The sequence below is a fragment of the Physeter macrocephalus genome, chromosome 1 (genome assembly GCF_002837175.3).
Source record: "Physeter macrocephalus isolate SW-GA chromosome 1, ASM283717v5, whole genome shotgun sequence".
Taxonomy (NCBI): domain Eukaryota; kingdom Metazoa; phylum Chordata; class Mammalia; order Artiodactyla; family Physeteridae; genus Physeter; species Physeter macrocephalus.
In genome coordinates this window covers 55,054,518-55,071,221 of record NC_041214.2, presented here as the reverse complement: position 1 = coordinate 55,071,221, position 16,704 = coordinate 55,054,518, and the positions used below count along the sequence as shown (strand labels likewise).

Here is a 16,704-nt window from a genome sequence, read left to right as displayed (position 1 = left end):
GGTACGCGGGCCTCTCACTGTTGTGGCTTCTCCCGTTGCGGAGCACAGGCTCCGGACGCGCAGGCTCAGCGGCCATGGCTCACGGGCCCAGCCGCTCCGTGGCATGTGGGATCTTCCCAGACCGGGGCACGAACCCGTGTCTCCTGCATCGGCAGGCGGACTCTCCATCACTGTGCCACCAGGGAAGCCCCCTAATTTTAAATGGTTTAAAAATTTTAATGTTCTCCAAAGAAGACGTACAGATGGTCCATAAGCACATACAAAGATGTTCAACATCCTTAGTCATTAAGGCAAAGCAAGTCAAAGCCACAGTGAAGTACCGCTTTATGCCCACCAGGATGGTATAATCAAAAAGACAGTAACAAGTGTTGGCAAGGATGTAGAGAAAGTATAATCCTCATACATTGCTGGTAGGAATGTAAAATGGTACAGCCTCTTTGGAATATAGTTTGACAGTACCTGGACAAGTTAGATGTAGAGTTATTATATGATCCAGCAATTCCATTTCCAGGTATATACCCAAGGGAACTGAAAACATATTCACACAAAAACTTTTGTATTATCTTATTTTCTTTATGGCCATAATTACTGTCTAAAATTATCCTTCATACTTACTTGTTTATTGGCTGTTTCCTCTTACAATAATGGAAGCTCCATAGGAGCTGGGTTTGTGTCTGTCCTATTCACTCCTCTGTTCCAAAATCAGTGTCTGACACAACTTGCTCAAAAAGGATAGGTAGGCATGAATGCATAAAGATATGTTTCATAACCTGGGGCTTCCCTGGTGGCGCAGTGGTTAAGAATCCACCTGCCAGTGCAGGGGACACGGGTTCCATCCCTGGTCTGGGAAGATCCCACCTGCCGTGGAGCAACTAAGCCTGTGTGCCGCAACTACTGAGCCTGCACTCTAGAGCCCATGAGCCACAACTACTGAGCCCGCATGACACAACTACTGAAGCCCATGCACCCAGAGCCTGCCCTCCGGACAAGAGAAGCCACCGCAGTGAGAAGCCCACACAGCAACGAAGAGTAGCCCCTGCTCCCTGCAACTAGAGAAAACCCGCACACAGCAGTGAAGACCCAATGCAGCCAAAAATAAATAAAACATATTTATATAAAATAAATATGTATATATCTTTCATAACCTGCCTAACATACCTTTGTGGTAATAAGTGATTCATATAGAACAACATCTCATTAAATCTTTTTATGTTTTAGACAGCAGCACTTCGAGCTGTGGGCAACATTGTTACTGGAACTGATGAGCAAACACAAGTAGTTTTGAACTGTGATGCTCTTTCACACTTCCCTGCACTTCTGACACATCCCAAAGAGAAAATTAATAAAGTAAGTATTTTTAAATACTATTTAATAATTAGCATATAAAGTAGCCATTTTCATTTGCAAAATTAGAGACTCAAGTGTCTTTAATACTGTTTATTAACATAAACTGTCATTTAGACATTAAGAGAAAATATTTTACTCTTTATGACATGGATTGGTACATGATTTTCCATATATAAAACCGATTGTAAACAGTGCACATTTGGCTCTCTTGGAAATGATGAAATAGAGATAATTGGGTGTTGAATGTTGTATGATTGGAAGATTTTAATACGTAAGTTAAGTAATCTAAGTTTAATATTTTTTAGCTATTTGATAGAGTGTGTGTGCATGTGTGTGTGCTTGTGGAGGCTATGAAAAGGGGGCGCTGACTGGTGATGCTGACGTTGGAGTGCATCTGAGGCTGTTGTAGAAATACGTGGGTTGTTGATTACAACATTGCCGATGATTATAACCCAAGAACAGCTCACCTAAGTAGCCTAGCACCCTAAAATCTCTAACAGGTTCATTAAACATGATCCTGTGATCTGATCCAAAAGAGCCTACTGCACACTAGGAGTAAAACTTGTTTACTACTTTTTTAAAATAGAGAAAATGTTTCCCTGTAGTAAATTCATATGTTTAATAAGTTTATTAACTTTGGCAAATTATAGCAATATCCTACGTAGGACATTAGGCAGATATTTTGACTTATTTCATTCTGTGTTTTTAGTATGCATTTATTGTCTGAAAAAAAATGACTTGTAATCATCTTGGTAGAAGTAGCACATTGTGGTGTATAGGGTAGCATAAAAAGATCATTAAGGTAGACCAATAAAGCAGTCAAACATCTGGTTCTACTTTAACTCGAGAGAAATGGTGCAATGAATGACTATTACAAATAGGTATACTAAAACAATCCACTATTTCAGTTTTTGTGTCTCCATTATCATGAATAATTGAGAGATTTATCTACTTTGGCTACAACTCAATCAGAACAGAAGAGAGAATAAATAAAACACGCTATGTGAGGAGGATGCTGAATCTCCTTTACAGTCATTTTAGGATTTGTATTTGTATTGCAGCTCATCAGTTCCTTAGTATTTGTTTAGCCAAGCTTCTTTTGAGTCTTAGTGTTTGGGAACATTGTTTTCAAGAATTTTTTAGAAGGGCTAGTTGATTATAACTTAGACTAGGGTCATTAGCAATTTGTCCAAAGAAAAATATGGAAAGGGGATAGAGGAATTCAGATTCCTAAATTTTTTATTATGGAACATACTCCATAAAATCATTTGGACATTGTAGTGAATGTGCTTTTTCCTAGTTCAGCTGCAGATTTTATTTTTTAATGAGAAATATTGAAAGGGTCTTGTTCTACAGGAAGCAGTGTGGTTCCTCTCTAACATCACCGCAGGAAATCAGCAGCAGGTTCAGGCAGTAATTGATGCCAATCTTGTACCAATGATAATACACCTTTTGGATAAGGTAAGAAAGTCATCTTGTATGTATCTGTGTAAGAGGAAAAGAATTATGTGAATATATACTTTTCTGTTTAATTACAACCTATACAATGGCATAAGTAGTACAGTAAAATAGTATTAATATTAAAACTTTCAAGCAGTTTTTGTATACAGGAAATAGTTTCTTATAGAAACCCCGGGCCCTTTTTCTATATCATTCTTTTATCAAAATTACCATTATCCTGAAGTGTATTAAAAATCCATATTACTACTACTGACTATAAATGCTTACATATTGTACCAAGCACTTTACATATATTACTTTATTTCTTTATTACTGTAACTCTGTGAGGTTAAGAATTATTCCCATTTGACAGATGAAGAAACTATGGTATAGACAAATAAATTGCCCAAGATCAAACAGCAAGTAAGTGTGCTGTTTAATCATACACCATATCATTGCATGCTTACATTGACGTTTGGGAAAGAGACAGTTTAAAGTGTCCAATCACAGCATGAGGGTTTTTTTCTCAACACTGATCTGTTAATTAGAGGATATCTCGATCTTCTTTTCTTCCATGTTTCCTACAAACTGGTAGTAGAGACTAATTTCCTGTAAACTGGTAGATCGGGTTCAATTTTTAGGCAGAAATATTTAATGCACTAATGATTCACATGAGGGAGAAACATTCTATCTGTTTGTCCTACATTTAGTGATATTTAGATTGTCAGCTCAGATGTTATAGCCTGTTCCAGCCAATTATTATAAAGTTATTCATCATTCTTTCACATAATGGTTTTTCGGCAGTCATAATGATCATTACCTAGATCACTTATTATGCTAGGAACTGCAAAATGATGACTGTAATTCTGCCATTCTTTATGTATTAGCCATGATTCTTCAATAAAGAAGAAAAAAGAGCTTTTCCTTATCAACTGTTGGTTTTCTTTAAAATATATTTCATATAGGAAAGGCAAGACAGATGTTTGATTCTTGCTATTATCACTCAGTTTTTAGAATGACATGGTTCCCTTATGACCTCAAAAGGAGACGAGTGTAAAGTTTTTAGTGTCATTAAGGAAATTATGGATTTACATATGTGAATATTTTTTATATAAGTTTTAGTCCTTTGTAGTTAGTTATTCTTTCTGACGTTCAGGTTGTCCCTGACCAATGGGAACCTCTTAAATTTGGTGCCTGTGTCTTTTTTACATCACTGCAGTAGTTTTTGAGAGCTTCCTACCTTTTGGATGCGATATGATTCCCAGGCTTACCTTGTATATTTTCTGATCTACACCTGGAATTAACTATTTTCCAGGGTGTCCTGGTTCCTTTTTGTAGCAAATGGTATTTAAAGATCATAGTTCAGGTACTAAGGATGATCATTGCTACAAGGTTGTCATGGTATCTAGGCTTGAATGAACAAAATAGGTGGTAATTTTTTTTTTAAGGAAAGTGAAAAATATACATATTGTAATTTTATGAACATGAGGTTCATAAAAAACAAATCATGAATGAAAGGAAGCTATCAGATATTACTGGGTATTTAAGGTAGCAGTGTTTTTATTTTTACTTCTTCGATTTTATATTTTATCTCTTTTATGCTAGAAATCTTCCAAAAACATGAACATAATTATTTGAGTTATATATTGAGATATATAATATAAAATCTATCAAAATAACAAGACTACATTGACACTAACAACATGATTACTCCACTTTTGAGATTTCCTTGAGGACTTTTTTGTCTTTAGGATGTATTCCATCAATGATGTACTTAAAAATAATGTCACTTGAAATAATTCCTGTATGTGTGGTTAACATATACAACTTGATATACAGTTATTTCTGTTTGTTTTTTATTTGGGGGAATTACTTTAGGTTTTGTTTTTTATTTTTATTTTTGGCCACACTGTGTGGCTTGTGGGATCTTAGTTCGCTGACCAGGGATTGAACCTGGGCCCCTCAGCAGTGAGAGCGCGGAGTCCTAACCACTGGACCACCAGGGAATTCCCTTGCTTTTTATTTTGTTTTGGTTATATGAAGCATTTATAGTTTCCAAGTAAAAAATATGTACTTTGTTTTCAAGGTATATACACAAAGGTCTAACTTCTGTTCCTGTCCATTCCTCCCTGTTCTTTCCCTTCCTTTACAAATGATCATTTTTATTAGTTTTTGGTTTATTCGTCTATTGTTTATACTTTAAATATAAGGAAATGCCTATGTAAAGTTTTTTTCCATGTTTTTTGCCAGGTTGTATTTAGGATTACTGGATCTACAAATAGACATATATGTAAATTTGCTATATAATGCCCATCCACTTCTAGAAAGATTGTCCCGTTTTACACTCCTACCAGTCTTACCAACACATATTTGGGATTTCTCAATCTGATAAATAAGAGTAGATATCCCACTGCAGTTTTTCTTCTTTTTTTGAAGTATAATTGATTTACAATGTTGTGTTAATCCACTGCAGTTTTAATTTTCATTCTTATGTACATATTTTTTTCTTAATACATCCTAAGCATTTTTCCAAGTTGCTAGTCATCTTAACATTAGTGGCTGGTTATTATTTTATTCTTTAGATTTGCTATAATTAGTTATTCCTCTGTTGTTTAAGTTGCTTTTACTTTCTGACTCTTATGTGCTGCTAAGACATTATATGGAAAGATAAATAATATTACTTTGTTTTGAATTATTTGCTTGGTAAATTCTGAAAGGTGAGATTACTAAATCATATATATGACTTTTTAAATGATTTTAAAATTTATTTTATCAATTTATATTTGAAAGACAATATATGAGGATAATGTCTTTATGACAGTCTCATTAATGGTGGGTATTTTCATTTTTAAAACTTTATGTGTGTAAAAGGATACCTTACCCTTGACATTTCTTTGCTTAAAGTACAATTGTACATTTCCTTTTTTTTTTTTTGACTGATTTTGTTTTATTTTATCATTGACTTCATTTAATCTGATATTACTGAACAGCAATATCAAGTCAGTTTGTTGCTGGGAAAGTTCACAAAAAGGAATCTCCGTTTGTTTAGGGTAATTTGAGTTCAAAGCCTTATCTTTATTATATGTACATAGGAAGGCTAGAAGAAAACCTAGGGGAATAAGCAGTTGAAAAATCATTTCAGAAAACACCTTTTCCAGTTTACCCTATATTGCAATTTGTATCCTTTACTTTGCTTTTACAGGGAGATTTTGGCACTCAGAAAGAAGCTGCATGGGCCATAAGTAACTTAACAATTAGCGGAAGGAAAGATCAAGTAAGTTCAGCTCTTACTTATTTCTCAAAACTGATAAAATAACAGTACTAATAATTCTAAGATTTAGATTTTAGTAAATCATAATTTAAGATAACATATGCAAGATAACGGGCATTCTGTGATATATAAAAGTGTCACCTTGACTTCCTTTAGTTATATATCGTAGATGTGAAGTGTTTTCTTTCCAGCTTCTTGGCCTACAAGAATTTTCTAATACGTGGTAAGATGAAGCACTTACGGTCAGGGTTGATTTTTTTTGTTTTTTAACAGTGTTAAGAAAAAAACGAGACTTTTTAGGTTAATAGGGCAGAATGAAACTGCCTCACAGTTTCTCCTTACAAATGAACAATAACAAAAATTATCTGGCAGCAAACCAAACAAGGAACTAAACTCAACCAAAAAGCTGGGACTAAGAACTAGGGTGAACAATGTGAGGTGCCTAGGGCATAAAATATAAAGTGACACTTACTCTCATAGTTGTGCAGGTGACAAAGCTTAACATTGTGCCAACTGGTGAAAGAAAATGAGTTTTAAAGGTCCCAGATATGGGGGACTTCCCTGGTGGTCCAGTGGTAAAGAATCCTCCTTACAATGCAGGGGACATGGGTTCGATGCACTACAACCACACGATGTAGTTGCACTACAACTACTGAGCTCATGCACTTCGATTAGAGAGCCTGCTGCAAACTCTGAGCCCGCGCACTCTGGAACCCGCACGGCACAACCAGAGAAGAGAAAACCCACATACCGCAGCTAAGACCCACGCAGCCAAAACTAAATTAAAAAAAAAAAAAAAGTCCCAGATACGTTTCACAGACAAGTAAAAAAGGATGAATTTGGAGCTGATAATTGTCACAAATAAGCTATAGACTGGTGGTGACCAGTGAATCCACTCAAATATGAATACAGAGTAGAATATAAATACAATACATGGAAATAACTAAATAAAAAAATGATAGAAGAATATTTTGCAAATTTTATGGAACCAATAGAATAGCAAATTGAGAGGTGGCCAGGTATATATGAGTGCTAAATGTTATAGCAAAGAGTTAGAGGATGCTCTCAAATTGAACAATTGTAGTTTTAAAAAAATAATCATCCAGCCTCTTAACTGATTTCATAATTTCTTAATGTTAGAAAGGATCTCTGAAGGAAGTACTCCTTATGACAAAGAAATGTGTCATATGAAGTTGAGTGAGTCCTTCATTTTCACTTTAGTTTTTTTTTCTAAGTTCATGAAAAATAAACATACTACATGAAAAAGAAAAGAAGGTTAGATTAATGTAGTCTAACTTAACATGTGAGAGGTGAGGTCATATTTCCATATTCAAGACTTTAAAGTCAAAATTATTCCAGTGAGGACTTCCCTGGTGGTGCCGTGGTTAAGAATCCGCCTGCCAATGCAGGGGACATGGATTCGAGCCCTGGTCCGGGAAGATCCCACATACCATGGAGCACCTAAGCCCGTGCGCCACAACTACTGAGCCTGTGCTCTAGAGCCCGTGAGCCACAACTACTGAGCCTGGGTGCTACAACTACTGAAGCCCGCGTGCCTAGAGCCGTGCTCCACAAGAGGAGCCTGCGCACCGCAACTAGAGAAAGCCCACACGCAGCAACGAAGACCCAACGCAGCCAAATAAATAAATAAATAAATAGTAATGAAAATTAAAAAAAAAATTATTCCAGTGAGATAATAGGGTGCACGAATGAAGTTCACTTAACACTTATCATATCATGGTATTTTCATTCTTCAGGTGGCCTACCTAATCCAACAAAATGTTATCCCACCTTTTTGCAATTTGCTGACTGTAAAAGATGCACAAGTTGTGCAAGTAGTACTCGATGGACTAAGTAATATATTAAAAATGGCTGAAGATGAGGCAGAAACCATAGCCAATCTTATAGAAGAATGTGGAGGTAAGTTTATTATAAGCGATTGATATTATTCCACATTTTAATGTTCTTTTTGTAACTACTTTTATTTTCTAACTAATATAGCACTTCTGTATTTTTCTGTCTTAGATAATCAAGTAACAGGATAAAGTAAATACTGTATTCTATATGTATAGTCCTGCTCAGCTTCTTGCATATGCTTAGGTAACTGAATTGTTGCCATATATTGAACAAGCACTGTGCTAAGGTACTGGGAAGACAGTGGTAAACAAGACACAGTCCTTGCCCTCAAGGCATGTAGTCTAGTCATGGAGATAAATATGAACTGATTTAATGTGCTAATTACCCTAATAGAAATGTACAACAAAAGGAAATACCCTAGTCCATCCTGGAAGAAGCAGGAAGTGACACCTGAGCTGGATTTTGAGAGATGAATAAGGGTTAATAACGTAGAAAGGGATGAAAGGTGTTCCAGGCAGAAATAACACCATGAGCAAAGTCTGAGGTGAGAAATAGCATTCAGCAAATTATAAGTAGTTTAGTGTTGCTGAATCACAAAATATGAGGTAGAAACTGCCAAAAGATAAGGCTGTAGACTTAGCCATTGACCAGGCCCCTGCAGTCCTAGAAGCTTTGTAGCACAGCAGATACTTTAGGGCAGTGGTTCCCAAATCCGGCAGCGTACCAGAGCCACCAGGAAGGTAAACAGCATGTCTTAGCTTTCAACCCTTAGGATTAACATGTAGACAGAACATGGAAGTCTCAGATGTGGCTGTGGTATAACATGTAAATGTTATCAACCTGGATAAGCATAAAAGTAAAGATCTTTCTGATAGAAGTTGAGAAGTAAATGAAAGGAGGGAGAGGTAACTAAGTAGTACAACCAGTATCTTCAGCTTCCTTCATAGAGTTCAGAGGCTTGAAAATTAATTTAATAAGAAGTAAGTATTTTTAAAGTTACTAAAGTGACAGACAACAACAAAAAATGCATAACTATCAAGTTGGGAACAGGACATGGGGAATACTGTTAGGGAAATAATTAGGAAGGGAGTACCAGAAAAATTAAAAGCAGGAATTGTTAAAAAATTTTCTTACTTGTATGTTTTTTTCTTTTACCATATAAACATTTTGAGTACTAAAAATTTATTTTTATATATTAAAATAAAAATATAGATCTTGAGCATTGCCTTCTTCACTGGGGGCGAGCCCTAGGAATATGTATCTTATAAACTTCCCAAAGGATTCTGCTGTAGGGTATGACAAGCCATTGGAAGATTTTACCTAGTGAATTGATGTGTTTGAATGGAGCCATGGATATGAGGGGAATGGAACCATTAGAGACAAGCAGGAAACCACCTAGGTGGTTTCCATATATTGTGGTGAGGCCACAATAAATGAAGGCAGTGATAATAGAGAAAAAGGAGAGATGACAAGATTCAAGAAATGGATAGACTTTAAGGTTTTTGAGATGTGATTATAAGAGTATTGAGGGTAAGGGGAACTTATTAGTCTGTCTCTCAGATTTCAAACTGTTGTTGATTATCACCAATAAGAATACGGTATAATAAACAGTGTAAATGAAGAATGGCAAATAACAAATTGTGTTTTGGATAGTTTGAGTTTTAGGTACCTGTGAAATATCCTTGTGGAATTATCATACATGTTTAAGATTTTCAACATCTGAAGCTCAGAAAAGAAATGAAGCCATAGTCCTCAGTCCACTACATAAGTCCTCAGCCTATATGTAGTAGTTAAACTTTTTCATGGAAGGGCCCCATAAAGAGAGTGTGAAAAGTGAGAAACATGCCCATAACAACTTCCTCCACTTAAAGAATAGATAAAGGAAGAACACTCATGAAAGGGCAATTTCACTTTAATTCAGAGGCCTTAAAATAAATTATTACTCCTATAAAAGCAAAACAATATCCAGTTTGCATATCAATAGGTTACGTTTATATATTCTGCCTATGATTTAATAAATTTATTAATATTTTCAGGGAAAATTCCCTTTTCCCCTGAAATACTGTGGTTGATCTTGATCATTTTTCATTATACTTTAATAGCTGTCTTAACATTCATATTTATTAATCACGAGTACTTAAAAGTTTTTTTCCTAAATGCTCACTAGAAAAACTTGGCAGATGCTACAAAGTAGAAGGAATTTGCTTTTAACTTTTTTTTTCCTTGCATCTTTGGGGATGTGTGTGTGTGTGTGTGTGTGTTTGTTTTTGGCCATGGCACATGGCTTGTGGGATCTCAGTTTCCCGACCAGGGATTGAATATGGGCCACACAGCAGTGAAAGCCCAGAGTCCTAACCACCTGGCCACCAGGGATCTCCCAGCTTTTAACTTTTTTTTTTTTTCTTGCGGTACGCGGGCCTCTCACTGCTGTGGCCCCTCTCGCCGTGGAGCGCAGGCTCCGGACGCGCAGTCTCAGCGGCCACAGCTCACGGGCCCAGCCGCTCTGCGGCACGTAGGATCCTCCCGGACCGGGGCATGAACCCATGTCCCCTGCATTGGCAGGCGGACCCCCAACCACTGCGTCACCAGGGAAGCCCAGCTTTTAACTTTTAACAAAGCAATTTTACATGTTACTACTCTTTATAAACACTGATGTGTATAGTTATTCTGCTGAGTAGATAGATGTCTCATTGCTTATGTTTTTATGTAGTTAGACACTCAGATAATTTTTTAAGGTAAATATGCTATATCTTTGTGCATAAAACCTTTTTATTTATAGGATTCACCTTTAGAATAGATTCCTCAAAATTGGATTTTGTGTTCCCAAGATTATTGTAACTTTTTTGTCACTGCTTTTTAAATATTACCATTATTTCACTTCATAAAATTTCTTACAGGACTGGAGAAAATTGAACAACTTCAAAATCATGAAAATGAAGACATCTACAAATTGGCCTATGAGATCATTGATCAGTTCTTCTCTTCAGATGATGTATTTAATAATTTTATAATTTTCTTAGTTTTATGTATAAACATAAGTCTGGATGAAATGTAAGCTAGGACATATATGCATGTATTTTGGGGGAATGGAATTGAAATAGGTATATGACAGTAATGTTACTTATTTCAGAAGTACAAATATTTCAGTATTTTAAAGTCCTTCAAGGTATTAAAAAGTAGTACTAGCTCTAATGGCAAAAAAAAAAAATAATTTTTTGACAGTGGATAAATCAGGCTTTATTTTCCCTTGATGTCTTTATAAACAAAACAGTGAAGCCTAGTATAAAATCCATTATGACAATAATTAGTTAATCTGTATTTGAATATATTGTCACTGTTATTTTTAGTTGGTGACCAAAAACTAATACAAACATAGATAAAATGAAAAAAATTATCAAGAAATATAAGTATTTCTTATAATAATATATATATTACTATATAATTTAAGGTATAGTCCAGAAGAGTACCTTCAGATTGTCAGTATATGGTAGTTGAAATTAAAGAATTATTTTTAGTATCACCTCTTTGGGAAAGTTAAAATTAAAGCAGTTGTTTCTTAGAAAATTATAGTGATTATAGATAGAACCACCAGTGGATCTCTTGAATGATTTTCTCAACTTTTCAAAAAAAAAAAAAATGGGATGTTATTAAATATTTTGTTAAGCATGCATGATTTGAACATTAACTTGACAGGAACAATACTAAAGAAGAATTACAGATTATCAAGCTAAGTCCTATTTAGAATATAATACTAGTTGGAAAGTGTACTTTTTTAAAGGTAGTTTTTGTCACATGTCTTAAAGTTGGATTTTTAGAAGTCCTAATTGATAATTAGGTATATATAAGGTCTTATGATTTCTGATACTTCAGTGTGCAGGTCTTGTTTACTCTGTTGCATCATGAAAAGAATAATAAAGATGATGTGCCTATCTATAGGAACTACACTGTAGGTGCATAATTTTGTGGTATTTCAACCTTTAGATATAAAGCATATAGAAAGAATATTATACATTTTTAGCAGAGCTATTATTTTACTACTTTAAGCTCACAAGTCATTTGTCTCCAATTGCCATTAAAAGATAAACCAAAGAATACACTTACTCTCCAAAAGTGGTAGCATTACAGTGAGTATACTCTGAGATGTAGGACCATCTCCAATGTATTACTTCTCTTTCATTCTTTCAGAAGATACACGTTTTGCATATTCTCTTACGTTTCCTCTCTTTTTGGCATCCCTAAAGAAAAAGCCTTTATAAAGTGTTTCAGGTTTCTAAAGGGGTGGTAGGAACAGTGTTGGCACCCATCATCTCCCATACTTTTTTTTTTTAATTTATTAATTTATTTATTTTTGGCTGCATTGGGTCTTTGTTGCGGTGTGCGGGTTTCTCATTGCGGTGGCTTCTCTTGTTGCGGAGCACGGGCTCTAGAGCTCAAGCTCAGTAGTTGTGGTACGCGGGCTCTAGAGTGCAGGCTCAGTAGTTGTGGCGCATGGGCTTAGTTGCTCTGTGGCATATGGGATCTTCCGGGACCAGGGCTCGAACCCGTGTCCCCTGCATTGGCAGGCGGATTCTTAGCCACTGCGTCACCAGGGAAGCCCTCCCATACTTTTTAAATGGAAATAGTACTACAGTGCTATTTTTTTTTAAACTAATTATCACCTTCTTTTTCCTTTTTTCCCTTAGATTGATGAAGATCCTAGCCTTGTTCCAGAGGCAATACAAGGTGGAACATTTGGTTTCAATTCATCTGCCAATGTACCAACAGAAGGGTTCCAGTTTTAGAAAGATGTTGTGGAAGTTAGGTACAGTGCAGCACTGAGATATATATATATATACACATATATATAAAAAGGTTTGATCCATCAAGCTTGGCTCATGGGATCTGCTGCTGCATTAAATCGGGAAAGAAAATGTGAAGATTTCATTTGGAATCACAGAAAATGCCCAAATGAGGTCAAGATGGCGAGTGGGTGCGAGTGAGAATGAGTGGCAAAATGTAACGAAAACTTTACATGAATGCTTATTTAGGTTGTTCAGAGTAAAAGGGCTACAGGTCACAGATCTTCAGTGCCTGAGGAGGAACACTGACATTATATCAGCTGAGGGGAAGTGCAGTAATGTCATCTTCAAGCCTTGTAAGCATAAAAGAGAATAGGATGCCCATATAAGTCAAAGGAAAATGAGCCCAGGCCTTGCTATGAAGCAGTGTGTGAATGGACAATGTTGAATGAATGTCTGGCTCAGTGATAGAGAGCCAGGTTCATCTTTGAAATCTAGGGCTCTTCATTCATGAAGCAGACTCCTAGTCCTGGAGTGACTGTGTACGAGAGTATGGTTGTGGTGCTGTATGTGAACGCATGCAAGCTTGATTTGCCTTCAGGGGGCTGATAACAAACCTAGTAAATCATCAAAGTGAGATCATAAGTGTTACTGTACACTGGACATGAAAACAAAGACCAGTTCAGCAGCAGACATTGGTGTACTCTGCAGCCTGTGTTTTCTATTTCCCTTCTTCCCTTTTCCCACCCCTCCTCCCCCCCCCTTTTTTTTGTGGTTTTTTTTTTTAAAGTTTTTTTTTTTTTTTTTTTTTTGTGGGGTTTTTGTTTTGTTTTTAGTTTTTATTTACTTTACCTAGTATGGCTTTTTAGTTGCTTCTCAAGTCAGAAAACTTTCAGGAAGGTTTCCCTGTGCATTTGCACCAGATGAATGTTTGATGCTATGAAAAGCTTTCCATATCATCAAAACTAATTTGTGTAGATTTTTGCATGAAAAAAAAATCATAAATTTCCCTCAAAATAGACTGTGTTGCAGTACACAAGTTACCATAATAGTATAAAACAGTAAAATGTGCTTTTAAAAGCCATCCTTTTCATTTTCAGAGATAACATAAAGATCTTTGCATGAGGTAAATCTACAGCCTAGTTCATTTTTAGATTTTGTTGAGTCCTGTAAAGAAGAAGAAGAAAAAAGTTTCAGTTGTGGTAGAATACCGTGCTGTGTTTAAATGTTACTTGTTTTCAAACTTTGTTTTCTATGAAAATGATATGGAAACTTCTAAAATGGAATTTGGTGCATATGTACTGCTGAATAAAGACCGATGAAGAGGTTTGAGTAGATGTACAAATCAAGTAATGGTTTGAACACCTTTAATAATATGCCTAATCTGTTCAGTTGTTTTAGAATCTTTTTATCTTAGATGTAGGCAGCCATGAACAATCTATTTTGAGCCACTTTAGGGAGAAAACTTTGTATTTTTAAAACTTGCATAAAAGTTATGCAAGTGGTTTTTATAAATTGGAATAATACCTCAGTTTCGAGGTTATGCACACTAAATTAAATGTGACATAAATTAATTTGTACAAAAAGAACTCTTTATAAGGTGGCTCATTGTAGGAAATCCTGTGCCTTCCCCTTTGAGCACAAGTGTTGCATGAACAACAGTTTGCTATAAGAAACATACCAGATTAGCCACCATTAGCATCTATATCTACTTTGTGTTTAAAAATCAACTGGTAATTCTGAAACACTGTAGAATGGATAAAAATTATTTTGTGATCATAACTCTTTGTTGAACTAGAGTATTTTTGCAGCATTCCTTGTCATCAGAAACATGGTTAAAGTTTAAAACTAGAAGCAGCAGAAAACTAGCTTGTAAAATTTATCCAAGTAGAGTGCAGGCTAGGCTGTCTTGGGGAAATAAACATTAAAACTCAAAGCAATGTTTTACATGGGGCGTGTGTGTGCTGTGTGCATTTTTTCATATATTAGTGTAAAGTTAGAGTAACTCAGTGGCTTATGTTTGCTTGTCTTTCATAAGCTTTTGATATAGACCCAACATTACAGAAGAAATTTCTTAAATTATTTAATTTCAGTATAGACGTATTAATATTCTAACTGACTGAATTTGTTCAGGTGACGCCATCTTTGCTTCTACTTTCTCCCTGTCCAAACCAAGATTTTGACCTTCTTTCACCCCTCCAGCAAAATGGACTGAGAGAGACAACTTGAGTTATATTTTAAGTATTTCTGTAACTACAACATATGGTTCCAAATAGATTGCATACAAAGCATGGTTTTTACAGATGGCTTAATTTACCAGAAGGTGAACATAATAGTACTTTGCATAATTCATGTTTCTTAGTAAACAAAAACCTGGTTCAAAGTAAGCCAGTGAGGTTATAATAGGCCAAATGATTTTATAGAATAATTTTCTTACAGATGCAGGACTCATGGCAGCTTGCTTATTCAAGGCCTGCAGGAGAATCTGATCTCAGAGAAGGCCCTAAGCTCTCTTTTAAAGGGCTCGCCTGATTAAATCAGGCGCACCCATTGTAATCTCCCTTTTGATTGACCCAAAGCCAAACTGATTAGTACCTTAATTATACCTGCAACATCCCTTCCTCTTTGCCTTATACCATAGCCTAATCACAGAATGATATCCATCATATTCATGTATCCTGCCAACACTGAGTAAAGGGGATTATAAAGGGTATGTACACCAGGAAATCTTGAGAGCCACCTTAGAGTTCCTATACCACAAAGAAATACTAGTATTTAGAGCTGGAGCAGTTTAGAAGTGATCACCTAATATATTGCAAACATTTTTAGATGAAGGTTACCTGTGAGAATCTAATGAAAACTTTGGACCGGCTTCCTTCCAAAATGCATACACATACAGTTTTAGGGGTTCTTTGGGGGTCTGAATTTCAGAATATGAATGAACTGTCCCAGTTCCCCGCTTCAGATGATAGAGTTGTGAAGAAGTGACTTGATCAAGGCCAGACAGCTATTAAAGGCTAGAGAAGACCCAAATTGTACCTCCCATACCATTGGAAGCTATGCTTTCAATTACTATTCTAAAACTGAGTTCATTTAAATTTGTGAGCCAATGCAAAAAAATGTTTATGCAGCTTTTCATATCTGTATTTTGAGGAATGGCTAACACTAATTCTTATAGAAGCTTGTCTGTGAGTTTTGAAATTACAGTTGACCCTTGAACAGTATGGACTTTGCAGGCCCACTTAAATGCCAATTTTTTTTTCACTAAATACATACTACAGGGTCAACTGTACTTTAAATCATCTTTAGATTACTTGTGATACCTAACAGTGTAAATGCCATGTAAATAATTGTTAAGTACAATGTAAGTGCTGTGTAGCTAGTCCCTTGAACAAAGCTGGGGTTAGGGGTGCCGGCCCTCCGCACAGTCAAAAATCGAAAATCCTCATATCCGTAGTTCCACATACAAGGATTCAACCAGCCACAGATCATGTAGTACTGTAGTGCATATTTAGTGAAAAAAGTCCATGTATAAGTGAACCCAGGCAGTTCAAACCCATGTTATTCAAGGGTCCACTGTATTTGATTTCTTTGAGTCCAAAAATTGATCTTTCATTATGGATATTAAGAAGGTGAACTACAAACAGGCCAATTTAGCTTGAATCAAAAAAGTTACCAGTTAACTCCTGAGGTTTAATGGATTATTTACTTCTTAAACTTGACATTTTAAACATTTAAGGAGAAAATGGTTTTTCTTTTTAACAAGCACATTAATGAAGTGTGTACTCTTTAAAAATATAAGTAATGGAATTATGCACATATGCCTTTAAATAAAATCAAAGTGCACATTTATAGTCTTATTGTAATGAGTTAATTCCTAAGTTAAAGGAAGATGAAAAAAATGAAGATTTGTAAAGCCTATATTCCAGTGTGATCAGAAGCAACTGAACTGTAGTGTCACATTGCATATTAACTATCATTCAATAATATACAGGAAGGTAGACTGAATGT

General features: G+C 35.7%; 1 protein-coding gene and 1 non-coding gene across 2 annotated transcripts in view; both read left to right on the top strand.

Annotated features, from left to right (window-relative positions):
• Positions 1-14,647, top strand: part of KPNA4 (karyopherin subunit alpha 4) — a 52,587-nt gene extending 37,940 nt beyond the window's left edge. Inside the window, exons 12-17 of the mRNA XM_024124292.3 lie at positions 1,219-1,347; positions 2,704-2,808; positions 5,990-6,061; positions 7,816-7,978; positions 10,813-10,907; positions 12,598-14,647. Coding sequence (XP_023980060.1) covers positions 1,219-1,347; positions 2,704-2,808; positions 5,990-6,061; positions 7,816-7,978; positions 10,813-10,907; positions 12,598-12,696 — 663 coding nt within the window. The 3' untranslated portion in view covers positions 12,697-14,647. The remainder of the gene's footprint in view (positions 1-1,218; positions 1,348-2,703; positions 2,809-5,989; positions 6,062-7,815; positions 7,979-10,812; positions 10,908-12,597) is intronic.
• On the top strand, positions 1,557-1,880 carry LOC112065081 (small Cajal body-specific RNA 7). The gene has a single exon (XR_002891833.1). It is a non-coding gene; the product is annotated as a small Cajal body-specific RNA 7 (non-coding RNA).
• Positions 14,648-16,704: the final 2,057 nt, after the last annotated feature.